This window comes from Hibiscus syriacus, unplaced genomic scaffold (genome assembly GCF_006381635.1).
Source record: "Hibiscus syriacus cultivar Baekdansim isolate YM2019G1 unplaced genomic scaffold, ASM638163v2 tig00010263_pilon, whole genome shotgun sequence".
Taxonomy (NCBI): domain Eukaryota; kingdom Viridiplantae; phylum Streptophyta; class Magnoliopsida; order Malvales; family Malvaceae; genus Hibiscus; species Hibiscus syriacus.
Window position 1 is genome coordinate 371,602 of NW_024062210.1, and position 15,174 is coordinate 386,775.

A 15,174-nucleotide genomic window follows, 5' to 3' on the forward strand; every position below is an offset into this window, starting at 1 on the left:
AAATATGGAGATATGATATGTATAGTACTCTAAAAAGATTTTTTTATTTGTACCTTCATATCTAATGGGTGTTGTAGAGACTCTCTACAAAAATGGATAATGTTTTTTACAAAAGTTCTTGCTTGTCTTGTTGAGATTCTCTGCAAAGACATAATGCCTAGTTAATTTCAAAAAATGTGTCTCATTTCGTCATACATAGAGACAATGGGTGAATAGTATTCTACAAATGTTCATTATTTACAACCCATAGAGAGTGGATGTTGTCGAGAATCTTTGCAAAAATGGAAGACACTTTTCACAAAAAGCTCGTTTCTTATTTATAGAGAAACCTTACGAAACCATAAAGACAGTTGTTTCTATTCCATCAAGTATGGAAATAATATGGTGAATACTACGCTACAAAGGTCTATTATTTGTACCTTAGGTGTTGTAAAGAATCTCTAAAAAAACAAGGAGTTAATCTCATCCAATAGTCTTAAATCTGTGTTAAACTAAAGAGTTTTACACAAATTTAGGACAGTTGGATGAGTGAAAATTGATGTATGAGATTGTCTCCTTGTTTTCTTTTTCAGTGAATATATTATCATTACCTATTGTTAATCTCAGCCATATATTTTCACTCATCCAACAGTCCTAATTCTATGTAAAACTAAAAGAGTTTCACATATTGTAACAAGATCATATCTCATATATAATGTTCTATAACACTCTCAGACCGATGTGGGTGGCCCAATCCAATCTGAGATGTCACATTAAGGCCACCGGAGCGACCTACAGTAAAAATTCAGGAAAATTTAAAAAAAATAATATATTTAAAACCGTAAAATAATTTATAGATAAAATACAAGTTCAGAAAATCATTTATATATTAAAATAAAATCCACTAATATCCAATAGTAAAACAAGTTTCAGACTCGAATATAAAAACAGAATAAAACTTACATGGCTTATAATTACATACACCGTACTCTACAAGCAACGCATGTTGAACTCCTTTACTGAAGTCGGTAAAAGTACAGGATCAAACTCTTTAACCTGAAATGGTAAGTAACAGAGTGAGTTTTGGAAAGCTCAGTACTACATAACTATTGGGTGAATGCAATAGGTCATTAGGTATATGGTAAAGTATAACATCCTTATCGGGACAGACATCATCAGATTCTAAAGGTGAATTCAGATTTTATAAGATGAGTCTTTAGTTACAAGCATGAATTTACGGTCTGAAGGAAGTATTCAGAGAGAGAGAGATTCAGAAGATTGAATTGGGGAGTCTAGTGTGTTCTAACAAAACATAAAAATGTGAACAGATCCTTTAAAAACATTAGTAGTTTAAAACATATTTTAAAACCACAATAATACCTTCCAACCGAACACCGATATGAAATTCCCCAGAACTACATCCATAAGGACTTACCCTAGGCCCATTTGGCGTAAGTGTCAACCTATGGGGCACATTGGGTCCATAAGGTCTTATCATGGCCGAAGCGTAGGTGCCCACCTGAGGGGTGTGCCCTCAGCCCCATAAGGACTTACCCAAGGCACACAGCAGAGGAGTCACCCTAATGGATTACCCTCAGCTCCATAAGGACTTACCCAAGGCACACAACAGAGGAGCCACCCTAAGGGAGTACCTCAGGGTCCATAAGGTCTTACCACTAGGCCCATCGGGCCTAGGAGCCCACCCAAGGGTCACTTTAGGTCCATAAGGAATTACCAACTAGATCGGTATTGAACCTCCATAAGGAATTACTAGTTTGACGAAACCTAAACATGCGTACTCCAAAATACTACCCATATAGTATCTCAATAATCTATTTATACAGTAAATAGTATATTCCATGATCTATAAATCAGGAACGATTGTATTTTCTATTAAAAAAGGTAACCAAAGAACACATATCATGTAGCCATAGTTCATAAACAGTAAATTAATATATCAGTAAATCCAAAATTTCATAAAATCGCATTTTAAAAATGTAAAACAATTATATGGCACATAAGGAACACACTAGAGGATCCAATTATTTTTTGCAGGTACTTAACAATTATCAAGCGGGGGAAACACAAAACTTTTACAAACTGATTGAATTTCATAAACAATATCATTATAAAAAGGAGGTTTAATAGTTAACAGATTCATCAATCATTCAAGAAGTGATTTATAAAGATCATATAATATTCAGATATACGAGCAAGGTATTCCAGAATTATTGCATCAAAATTTATTTACTTCTCATATTGTAATAGTATTAGGGATGATCGACCTACTTAGGTTGTACTCTATAAACCTAAAAGGTGTTACAATATTTAAAGCTTCACTGGTATCTTCATAAGTTATCCAAAGGTATTTTCTTAATCCAAGTCAAGAGGGTATTTAGATTATTCTGATATTCGAGGTAGATTTATTCATTCCAGAGCTTAAGGGTATTTAGTCATTCCAGGGCTTGGGGTGTTTTTTAGGTTATTACACACTTCAGGGGTAATTTAGTCATTTTATAGTTTAAGGGTATTTCAGTCCTTTCCTTCCGTCCAATATTTCTATTTAATTCAACTTGTCATTTATTTCAGTCATTTCAAACAATTCAGACATAAAAAGTACTTCCATGGTGTTAGTCTTTAAGTACTTGCTCATAAATCGTAAATTCTAGGTTTTGAGCATTTATGGAGTTTATAAACTGATTATCAATGATTCTCCGAACAATCATGAAATTAGCAGGTGAATCAGTAATTTTATCAGGTCGAAAAGCCAATTCTTATGTCAAATCCATTTAATAAGAGCAATTCCACGTCATTTTTACATCTCAGGGGAAATTTCGTAATTTCTTATATAGGTATTTTTGGTATTAAAACTTTTAACGGTAATAATCATAATTTAAGGTTTATGTGGTTAATCGCTAAATTGATTAATCACTGAACTTGGAATTATTTATTACTAAACTTCTAATTTCTGATTGAGTCATCCGAGTCTTATTACATAACATACTTTTTACTATATTAGGATCGAGTTTAGAGATGATTAACTACATACATTTGACCAAATAAATTCATCCATGCATTAACAAATACCAACATGTTCCATAAAGCATGTAAAAAAGTAGTAAGGTATTACCTCGATTCTCAAGATACACCGGTCGAACATTCAAACTCTATTCGATCGCTCTCAAACTTGAATCCAATGTCCAATAATATCTCGGATACATATCAACAGAAATTACATCAGAAACGGAGCTTAATTGCGAAAACAGATTGAATCGAGAGGTTAATCAGTGAAAAAAATCTTATCGGGTTCGAATTTGACAAAACGGACTTCGTATTCGAACTCAGAACGTCGAAAAACATAAAATATGAATTTTTCGGGGGGAAAATTAAATTTTTGGTCAAATTCATCGCGGTCAAAGTCAACTCTGATCAAAGTCAACGGCCAAGTCAATTGTCAGTCAAAGTCAACGAGTTAACTCTGTCTGAGTGCGTCAATCAGGTTGATGGCAATCGATGGCAACTTACCTCAACGGCGGTCGATGGCGGCGTAATGACGAGGAGAAAAATCGACCTGGTTTTGTTCGTATGACATCGGCAAAGCTGATGGAAGCGACGGTATAATGATCAAACGACCGGATCGACGGGAATCGATGAAAATTCGAACGTCGGGGTATTTTTTTGTCGCACGTTTGAGCATCGATTCATGACAACCGACGACGTTACTCGGTGCAATGGTGCTCGGGTCTTGGTCGCCGATCGACGGCAAGTCAAAAGGAGGTGGCAGTGCTCTCAACGGTGACCGGGCGATGGTAGATTAGTAAAGGTCGACTGGGGGAAGTTAGGAGTTAGGGATTTGAAAATTTGGGGATTTTGAGGGAAATTAGAGGGTTAACCCAACCTTAAACAATAACATATATATTTACCTAAAAATATCACCAACATACCTAGCCTAAATGGATAAGACATGGGTGATCATGTTGGGGCATGTGTTCAAACCTTGTAGGGTACCGACTCCATTTTTATTAATTATTTTTTCTCTGACGATAGAAAAAAAGAGAAATTCAAGATTAAGTCTCTAAACTTCTCATAAACCCTAAAATGGACTACAAGTTTTAAAAATTTGCAATTTGGTCCCTAAATTTATTAAATAAATTTATAATTTTTATTTCAAAATGGGGTTGTGACATGTTCATTTCAATCTATATACTCTCAAACTCTTTAGCTCCACTCTCTCTAACTCTAAAACTTTATTATCTCAAACTCTTTTTTAATCAATCTGGTGTAAGTATAAGGTAGTATATGTTCAAAGATAACTCTCAACCATTTAACATTGAACACTCACACCCTTAACATTCATAGTGTTCGAACTCGTGGTGATTATAATATAATATAATATATGTTCAAAATTTATCTTAGTCATTAATAACACACATACCTTACAAATCTAACTACTTGAATCCGAAATCTAAAAAATAATAATAATTTCTTTTATTACTGATGTCGTTTAGTAGATTAAAAAAACTCTATCGTATCATAGGTGAAAAAGTCTTCAAATTTATTTTAGAATATACTCCAAATGCATTATTTGTTTAATAATTCATTGTAATAATAATGGTGAACGATTAGATGCGATCCCTCGGTGCTTAATGATTGCAAGAGATCTGATTGAAAATTGCGACATAAATGACCAAAGTTTACCTTGATGGAGAAAGAAAGTTTCCTTTTGATGTTTTCGTGTTGGAAAAAACATGAAGGACAACCTCAATTTAGCGAGCAATGTTAAGAATATTGCTTTATACATTTTTGTAATAATTGCACAAATGAATTGGTTGAACATGGAAATGGAATCATTCATAGAATTTGTAATAGCAAAGTTTATTTGTCAATTCTATCACCAAACATATTTTAACGGTATTTTCATAGCAAAATTAAACAAATCATTAGTAAAGGGGCAGTAGCTCGTAAGTTGTAAATTACACTTAAAACATCCCAATAAGCTAATAAATAAGAAAAACTAATTGTAACAAATTATTAGTATTTAATTTAATTAGAGACAAACGCATGGTTTTATATTAGAGTGTTAATTTATAATATTTTAGAAGACCGAATTAATAAAATTTTAAGAATAAAAATATATTATAAATAAAAATAAAAAATATATATAAAATATACGAGAATTCAATATTCGTATGACCACCATTACCCACCTAGGCACCTACCCCTCTTCAGAACACCCAGAGTTTAACCACTTTATAAACCCCCGCTCCATTCCTCCCAGTTTCACAAACTTTTCCTCTCCTTCAACGTTCTCTCTTAATTTTGCAGAGAAAGGACCATAAAAATGCCAATTCCACTACCCCTCTTTCTCCTGATATGGCCTCTCCTTCAGGCTCCCATCTTCGTTTCCTCGTCCCCAGTTCGAGATCCCGACCAAGTCGCCCAACAAGTCGATGAGTATGTATATAAAAGATGTTGTAGTCTAACATGTTAGGAACCTTAAGATTCGAATTCTAAATATATTGTATATCAATCAATGTGTCACATGTTTCTCTTTAACTAGGAATTATGTTGGATATATACAGGAGCATCATGAATGCTACAATGGCTAGGAGGAGCTTGGGATTTCTCTCCTGCGGAACCGGCAACCCCATCGATGACTGCTGGCGATGCGACCCTCATTGGGAAAACAACCGTCGCAGGCTAGCTGACTGCGCCATTGGGTTTGGTAAGCATGCCATCGGTGGCAGGGATGGGAAAATATACGTAGTCACGGACCCTAGTGACCGTGACCCCGCCAACCCCAAACCCGGGACTCTTAGGCATGCTGCTATCCAAATCGAACCCTTATGGATTGTTTTTGCTCTTGACATGGTTATTAAATTGAAGGAAGAATTGCTAATGAGCTCGTACAAGACCATCGATGGCCGAGGCGCCAACATTCGCATCGCCGGTGGTCCGTGCATTACTATACAATCCGTGAGCAACATCATAATCCACGGTATTAACATACACGGTTGCAAGAGAGGAGGGAATGCTTATGTGAGAGACTCTCCTAGCCATTATGGTTGGAGGACGATATCAGATGGTGATGCCGTGTTGATATCTAGAAGCAGCCACATTTGGGTCGATCATTGCTCGTTGTCAAATTGTACAAACGGGCTGGTCAATGCCATCCAAGGATCCACGGCCATCACCATTTCCAGCAATTACATGACCCATCATAACAAGGTCATGCTCTTGGGCCACAGCGACTCTTACGAGCAGGACAAGAACATGCAAGTCACCATTGCCTTCAATCACTTTGGAGAAGGACTTGTCCAAGGAATGCCTAGGTAATACATACATACAAATATACACACATTAAATATAGCTAGTTGAGTATTAGCCTGAATTGTTTTCGTTTTTCGACTCGGGTCAATATAGATGCAGGCATGGATATTTTCATGTTGTGAACAATGATTACACGCACTGGGAAATGTATGCAATTGGCGGGAGTGGTAATCCGACGATCAACAGTGAGGGGAATAGGTTTCTTGCACCGGATAATTCAAACAACAAAGAGGTGACTAAACGCGAAGATGCGTCTGAAAGTAAATGGAGGAAATGGAATTGGAGGTCGGAGGGGGATTGGATGTTGAATGGAGCATTCTTCAGGGCATCGGGCAAAGGGACCTCTTCTAGTTACGCCAAGGCATCCAGCCTGAGCGCCAGGCCATCGTCACTGGTCAGCGAGCTCACGGGAGCTGCCGGTGTACTCGTTTGCAAGAAGGGGTCGCCTTGCTAGGCATTGGGGGAGTAATGGTCAGATAATAATGGAATTAATTATAAAAATAAGATGAAATTTGTAATAAAAATAAACAGGATTCATGTTTATGTATGTTAGGTCAGTGTTGATATGTTGAATTGAAGCAGGGAAATGGGTCATCAGTACATGTAAAGAATTTCTTGCTTTGTCCATGAGTTTCTCTAGGTTTTCTCATGGGATCAATTGTCATCTCAACGGCGGTAAGTGATTCGAGTGTCTTCTCTAATTCATTGTTCATTTCACCCTAGTTGAAAAGATAATTTTTCCAGCACTCTATACCAATCATTTTTTCCCACCACGTTATTCTATTAAATTTGCCGTTTTTGGTATGTCATTGTATTTTTTATATTTTGAAAATTAATACTGCCATTGTCACCGGATTACGCAACTATATAAATCTTATCTTAGAGAGATGAGAGCGTATCATTTTCACTATAGTTAATTGATTAAAGGAGTAACCAACGAAAAGTGATTACAAGTCTGAATATATATCGTTTTATTATAAAACAGTAAGATAAATTATCTTTATTATTTATGAACAAGAAATATTAGTCCAGTGATCTGACAAAAAAATCCAAATTTAAAAGAAACTTTTAGAAACACTAGTTAAAGCATGAGGGTGCATAAAATAACATAAATGAGACAGCATTTACTCATACTTCTGAACTTGTACGGGAATCATCCTCTGATTGAACCAACAATCTAATGTTCGAGCTCTCCCAAGTTTGCAACCTTTGTTTTAAAACGCGCAATGAGACTCAATGGGTCCTGGAGCCTAAACGCAAGGTTCAGAGAGCACCCTTTTGCAAGTAAGGTGCAGTAACATCCCAACATTCATTTTAACTCTCATGATTGTTATTTTTGTACATTTCGCTGATCCACAAGTGTTACCTGATAGTTAATAAATCTATTAGTGTTTAGAATCTAATCATTTAACAAACTAAACGCGCTGATCTTTGCTTCTAAGCTTTTAGGGAAGCTCTTGGTCTAATCTGGCTATGTACAGGTGGTAAAGGCCATGAACCTGCCTTTGCCTCCACAATTATAAATGGCTATCACGTTAAACAACTTGTTCGCACCACTAAACAAAATAACTGTGAAAGCATTTATCTCTAAGGCGTTTAAAGCAGTGTGTCTAACGCCTCTTCAATAAGCTACAAAAACACGTCTAACTGACTTTTTGTTCCTCGCTTCTCCTGTGCCGTTGGAGGCCTTTTGTTTCCTACGCTTTAGGCACGCTTTTTAAAACAAAGTTTACAACAGCCCTTATATTTTGTGAAACCTTGCATATTGTATTTTTTGCTTGTTGAGTTTTGTATCTGCAAATGTTATTCCTACGATATCATTATCAGCCAAGGGCAACATATGCCTTCCATCCACTCAATTTCTAATGTAGTAGCTGGGGTTGATGAGCTGCACCGATGGAAGCTGGCAGCGAGTTTCGATCTGCTGCTGCTGACTCCTTGTATCCACTTTAACAGGAAAATCAAATGGAGATCTCACACTTGGCTGACTTGGGATACCGACTTCATTATTACCATTTTTCTCTACTTTCTATTGTCACTCCCTAGTGTCTTCCTGCCCATCGTCTTCAGAATATTTTCCGTCTGAAGTGGCTGAACTAGTGTATGCTTCAACTTCTTCCTAAATACAGTAGATTTTAAAGTAGTTAGAAAAAGAGAGAGAGAGAGAGAGAGAGAGAGAATAACTCAATGAAAATGAATAATGATTAACCACAAAAATTCACTGTTCCACCTTCTCTACATGTTCCAAACACTCGCTGTTCTTGCTAAATGAAGAAGCCGCCTTCTGATCTTTCTTCATGTTCGGCCTAGAGAGGTCTCCATTCACAACTACATTGGAAGAACCTTGGCTGGTTACAGATTGATAATTTTCATTCGTTTTAGTGCCTAAGCCAATTCTGGAACCATTTTCCTTATCAATGATGCTACCCTCTATCTCATGTCCCTCTTTTGTTAACTGATCAACTTTAGCTGCTGCCTCTTGAGCTTTGCTCCTCCCTTCTTCTCTTTGCTTTTTTCTTCTCGCCTCTTGCTCCTTTAGCTGCTTAAATCTGGAGATCAGACCTATGAGCAACTGCGAGTACAAGAAGAAATTTCCAGAGTTAAACAAATTTGAAAGTACCGTTCCCCAGGGCGTGGCCCCTCCGGTGTCAACTTCTCTTCTTGTTTGGCCTCCTTTCTGGTGACATTCAATTCAGAGAGAGACTTCTGAAGCCGGGCTTGCTCTTCCTTGATTACATCATCATTAAGTTGCTTTGCCGGATTCTTTGCTCCCCCCAACTTTTGAAGCCACACTTGTTGTGCTGTGCTTAATATGTTATTTGTCAACCTGCAAATACATAATTAATGTTAACAAACATACACGAGGCATTGATAGGGAAGGAAACAAAAAGCATACGACACAAGCAGTGTATCTTATTATACTTCAAAGAAAGGGCTTTGTATCTGCTCACCAATATAGACTTAGACCAGAAGGAACTGAAAGAGCAAAATAGCCAATCATTAGAGGAAGGAACTTCGTCAGCGCTTGAGAGTTCTTCATGTTTGGATCATTGCTCTAAGAAAAGTTCCGAAAAGAAAAAAGCTAGTAAATCAATTCTAGTCTCAATTTAAGTAGTTTATACATCTTTTTGAGGTAACCAGTATAGAAACAGGACATTAAAAATAACTTGCACGATATTAATAACATATATTTTAACAATGAAAATGGTCTTAAATGGGGATTTAGTAGTAAGTTGTCATTGCTAAAAGCACCAACATAGAACCATGCAAATGATGACATGACTGACCTGTGCCGATTGCATGATTTGGACAGAGACGTACTGTGAGATGACAAGCAACACAGGCAACACAAGATACGCAAATGTATCCGTCCATCCAAGAGGTGGGTGTCCATCCTAAGAAAACAACATACGACCAAGAATCAGAATCAACAACAGTGCTTTCAGATGAATTTCATAATCAGGCAAGAGATGTCAAAACCATTCAATTTAGCACAGTTTTAAAAAGAAGAATATTAATATCAGGTACTTACGACAAATGGGAAAAGCCAAGATATACCACTTCCATTCTGTCGAGCAGCAATTGTAGTCGGACCAGCCAGCGATGGTATCCAAAAGAAGCCTTCAGTGAGGAGTCCCTTAAATGCAAGCATAAGGTTGGACATGAGAGATAGAAAAAGGAAACATGAGTTAAAACTAGAAAACCAACAAGAATAGCATGTTACCTCATCTGCAACATTTGACAGGGCTCTATATAGCCCAATCCAAACTGGAATTGTAGCAAGAGTAGGCAGGCATCCTGGGGGAGGAGAAAAATGTAAATTAAACGTAGATCAGTCACCCAAAAATTACAAAATATAAAAGTTGAGATAACACAGAAAGATAACAAACATAAATTTTTACAAAGTAAACAGATTCCATCAAAATTCTGATGCTGTATCTATATGTTTCACATGACACAGACTGTTTTTGATATGCATCATCAGCAAAGGAATAAAGGGCATGAACATAGAAGACAATAACATTCTATTTACTATTATTACGTCCCCTATTTTAAGATTTGAATTTCTGACACACATACAAGTCCAAAACTCAGTTAAAGCCCTACAGATAGAACGTAATTGAAGTAGATAATACTACTGACAAAAAGGCTGGAAATAGCTAAAAGAATGTAGCAGAATTCAAAATCTTTAGAAATACAAAACAAAGGTTGGATTATGTCATGTGGAATGTAATAAGTTACTGGTATTAATACATGTGATACGAAATAAGAATTATAAGTACCTGCTAATGGGTTTATCCCAGCTAGTTTATACAACCGAGCAGTCTCAAGCTGAATTCTCTCCTGCAAGTATAAACGAAAAGTAGCTCAAAGATTAAAATGGCTTCGACATACCACAAACAAAATCTAAATCAAACAACCCAAAGCTGTAACCAGTCAATTCAAATCATCTCATTCTTTCTTCTTTTAAAGCTAAAGCAACGAGCAACACTGGGCATTTATCTGATTTCATCATAACTAACAACCAGAACTACTCCTCAGTTCCCTTAGTCATATTAACCAAAATATTAGAGGGCACATCCCTGCTAATACAAAATGCGAAATTTCACCTGATCTCCAGCATACCGTTGCTGAATTGCCTTTATTTGAGGCTGTAATGAACGCATAGCCATTGCAGACTCTACCTGTAAGCAAAAACAGAAACAGAGCATAAATTGACAGAATTCCAGACATTTTTTTCTATGAAATAAACTAAATTTTTTATTGTTTGGTTCTGTTTATCTGAAACAACAAACCTGTTTCCTAGTCAAAGGAAATGTAGCCGCCTTAACAAGCACAGTCAGAAGTATAATGGCAAAACCGTAAGCGTGGGGAACATGCAAAGTCGACAACCCATCTTTCAAAACCTGATTGAAAATAATCCAACTCGACATTAATTCAACACCCAGAGTTTCAAAAAAGAAAGAAAATAACCCTTTAAAAAAAATACCTTCAAAACAGTTTCCATAGAATTGGTAATTCCCGAGAGCCAGTCATTATTTTGTTTAGTAGCAGCAGCAGTGGTTGTAGTAATAGTGTCGGAAGACGAAACGGCAGCGTCGGCAATCGTATAGAGAAGGCTTTCAGCTCTAATAAGCAGCTCACTAATAACACCTTCGGGAGCATCCGGGTCGGGAAACAGTCCGGGTTTGAACCCGAACTTGGCAACGGGTAGAGAACCACGAAGGAACTGTCTGCGAGCGGACAAACCGGGAAGTTGAGTTCGATTTAAAAGAGGAGTCGGGGGTCCGGTTCGGTCAAGGAAAGGAGATGGAGATGGAGATGGAGATGGAACGAGAAACATGTCAGGTCTTGACGAGAGAGAAAAGGCCATATTTTTTTATTAAAAAAATAGGAAACCCTAGATTAATAACTGCAAAGGTTGATGTCAAAGGTTGGTCTTCAGAGATTGAATTGGAAGATATGATGTGGAGTTACGTAGATATGGCAGCGGAAAATATATATTTCTACCTGAAAAAATAATCCGAGGAAGTAGGCGATGGATGCCGACTTCTCTCTATATATAAAAGCTTTGGAAAAATAACAAAATGAAAATAAGTGTTCGTTTGGGTAAACTGCACCATGGTCACCAAGCAATTACATCTCTCCTATTTTAGTCAACAAATTATAATTTATATATACATATATATATTTTTGGATAAATTTTGATAATATTATCCAAAGAAACAAAAATCTACTACAAGCAACAATCAACAAGGTAATAAAAAAAAGGCAACCCCTCCAGAGAAATACCCCACCTAACATAAAGTTAATTATTTATAGCATTAACTATATCGATTTTAGCACGAAACTCAATGATTTCGGTAGTAAAGAAATTGTTGTTATTTTTTAAGGTCTCGAATTCGAGCACTAAAAATGTCAAGGGTACAAAAAAAAATTATATCCATTTCCTTGCTATTATATTGATCCTAATAATATTCAGAATCTCGTTATGATTCCTAACAAGACTATTATTAAAATGTCTATTATTTTTGCCTTTCTAAATACAATAAATAAACTTATTTTAAACAATCTTAAGAAAAAAAGAAAACAAAATTTTATATACCTCACTTCGACCCCTCATTCCAACTCAAAGCTCTCCGAAACAAATTACACAAGCTTAAGATGCCTCCCAAATGTTTTTTTTTTTTTGTGAGAAGAGACATTAGAAGACAGATACTTCCTAGTCTCTAATGCATCATTATAAAACAAACATTGTCCATCCACAACAAAATGATGATATGGTTTGATATAATAATAATTTTAATACTGTAAATGCCACTGACATTTAACCAATTGATGCATATGTAAAAATCATTATATGTTGATTCACCTTTCCTAAACCCGACACGAGATTGAAGAGATTCTAAGATTTAGAGTGGCTTATACCATATCCACTTCTCATAAACTTGGCCAAAGTTTTATCATCTCTAAATGCAAGAAAAAGCTTCAATTCTCTAATCTTCATACTCTTCATTTCAAAGCCTTCCACAATACACAATGGAATGGTGACAATACCATGCTTAAAAACAATAATTAAATTTAAAAAGTAATTATGGAAAATTAAGTAAAACTCTAGTACAAAGCGCACTATAGCTGAGTTACAAGTTTCGACTCCATGAACGTAGAACAGGACAGCCATAACACGGTTTCTTTTTTCTTCTATTCGTTCTTCCTAGAATCTTTGAGTTGGCCCCTCCTTCGAATGCCAATACAAAACCGAAGATGCCATGCATCAACCACATACTCCGGCAGCGAATAAGCCAAGCCCCATAGGATGGAATGGGGCCAGTACGGTGTGCAACGAGGTTCGTAGCCTATCCAGCGCATCGCTGCTGTAGCATAACCATCTGTCGATGGAACAAAGAACGATGACCGTCTGATTGATGCCATTTTAGTTGCAACGTATAACGGAACCTGCATCAAGAGACCCCTGGCCTGATCAGAGTACGTCAACAAAACAAATGGTAGTCAATGCAAAGAATCTTAACAGCTCTCACTTTTTAGTGAAAACCACACTTTTTGCATCGTCCTTCATCCTCATCATATCCCTCTTACCATATACAATTATGTTATTTGGACTGAGTTTCAGTGTTAGATGGAGATAAGTAGATTCATATTTTTCAACTTTCTTTCATGTATTTGTAAGATCTACTTAGAGTTGTGATGGGAACAAATTTGACTCGTCGGTCGTTGACAGTTTACCCCTTTTAATTTAAGTGAAGAGCCACCGCCTGTGAAAGGAAAGTCGTTGGTCAATGGTCTTCTTGTAGAGAGAGAATGTTTAGGAACTTATGAAGAAGAAGAGGCTTTTTCTTCTTCTTCACCCCTCCTAGATTGGGTAGAGAACAGCGACCTGCGAGAGGGAAGTCGTTGGCCAATGGTTTCTTATAAAGACAGTGTGTTGAACTTATAAAGAGAACCACGGCTAGTGAGAGGGAAACCGTTTGTCGACGACTTCCCTCTCACCAACCAATTTATCTGCCAAAACTAGGAGAGAAGCGTCGGCCGACTTGTCAAACTTTTTCCTATTAACAAGGCCATATCACCTAATCTATATCCGGATATGTATCGAAATTTTAATATATGATATCAACTAGGAAAAAATATAATAGCCACGCCAATCAAGCAGTAAAGTTATAGCAAACATTACCCGACACTGGACATCAATTCCATTATTCTTGTATTCAACATAGAGGCACCTTGAGAATTGATCAATTTACCTGGAACAATCCCAATATATTAATACATATACATATAGATAATATAAACAAAAATTCAAACAGGGATTAACTTTGCAAAAAGGGCAATGACTCACGCCTTGGTAGCAGCATAAACAGCATAAAGTGGATCAGAGGGGATTAAGATGGCAGCACCAGAGCCAATATTCACAATGGCGCCTCTTTCTCTTCACCATTCCAGGCAAAACAGCCTGTGTCACCTTCGTAGTACCCTCAACATTAACCTTAATCAAATCCCTCAACAACTCCTCATCAACCTCGTGGAAGAACCTTGCGTAAGGATACGAAATCCCATCATTGTTAATCAAAACCCCAACGTCCAACCCTTCAATGGCGTCTTTTATCTTCTTCACACCTTCGTCGAGATCGCCAGTGAAGTCGACAACAACCGCCCGTGCTTGGCCAAGATTGAATCGGAGACGTCTTTGAGTTTATCAGGATTTCGACCGACCAAGACGAGATTAATCCCTCGTTTAGCTAACTGAAAGGCGAAGCCTTTACCTATACCATCAGTGGGTCCAGTTACAAGGCCCCATGAGCCATATTTCTTGAGATTCTTACCGGGTCGAAGGAAATTGACCCAGACCCATTTTAGGAAAACGAGTGAAGATTTCAAGAGTGACAAAGAACCCAAAGTGAAAAGTGAAAGAACCCATAAAGGTTGAGTCTTGAGAGTGTCGAAGAAACAGGTTGCCGCCATGGATAATGCAGTGGAAAAAGAAAAGCCGCAACTTTTTTTTGGGGGGGTAATATAACAGAATAGAGGGAGATCAAAGGGGAAGATATATAAGTGAAGGAGAAGGGAAGGGAAAATCTTTAGCAAAGCTTTTAAATCGTATGTGGTTGATGGAGTTTGCGTTTAAGGCTTTTGACAGAGTAATCAGATACAGACGGGGGAAATGGGGCGAAAAATATGGAATGGATGAAGTAGCTGAGCTGAAAACCACCTTCATTAACTAAAAGTTTTGATGCAGACAGGGACATCAAACTGAAACGTGAGATATCTTAAATAAAGTAACGAAAATTTATTAGATGGATTCGATTTACTAAATCATTTATAGTTTCGGTTAATATAATATATTTA

The 15,174-nt window shown here is 36.9% G+C and overlaps 2 protein-coding genes and 1 pseudogene across 2 annotated transcripts; 1 reads left to right on the forward strand and 2 right to left on the reverse strand.

Annotated features, from left to right (window-relative positions):
* The first annotated feature begins 5,262 nt into the window (after positions 1-5,262).
* Positions 5,263-6,921, forward strand: LOC120203702 (probable pectate lyase 5). The gene is made up of 3 exons (XM_039203889.1): positions 5,263-5,433; positions 5,562-6,311; positions 6,403-6,921. Exons 1-3 carry the CDS (start codon positions 5,321-5,323, stop codon positions 6,761-6,763), a joined length of 1,224 nt encoding a protein of 407 aa, XP_039059820.1. The 5' UTR covers positions 5,263-5,320; the 3' UTR covers positions 6,764-6,921.
* A 923-nt stretch (positions 6,922-7,844) lies between these two features.
* LOC120203701 (ALBINO3-like protein 1, chloroplastic) lies at positions 7,845-11,698 on the reverse strand. The gene is made up of 11 exons (XM_039203888.1): positions 11,300-11,698; positions 11,106-11,216; positions 10,920-10,994; positions 10,593-10,653; positions 10,034-10,107; positions 9,842-9,946; positions 9,597-9,704; positions 9,261-9,364; positions 8,930-9,136; positions 8,540-8,858; positions 7,845-8,428 (listed from the first exon to the last, which is right to left on the reverse strand). Exons 1-11 carry the CDS (start codon positions 11,681-11,683, stop codon positions 8,345-8,347), a joined length of 1,632 nt encoding a protein of 543 aa, XP_039059819.1. The 5' UTR covers positions 11,684-11,698; the 3' UTR covers positions 7,845-8,344.
* A 1,311-nt stretch (positions 11,699-13,009) lies between these two features.
* LOC120203704 lies at positions 13,010-14,818 on the reverse strand (annotated as a pseudogene).
* Between the last annotated feature and the right edge of the window lie 356 nt (positions 14,819-15,174).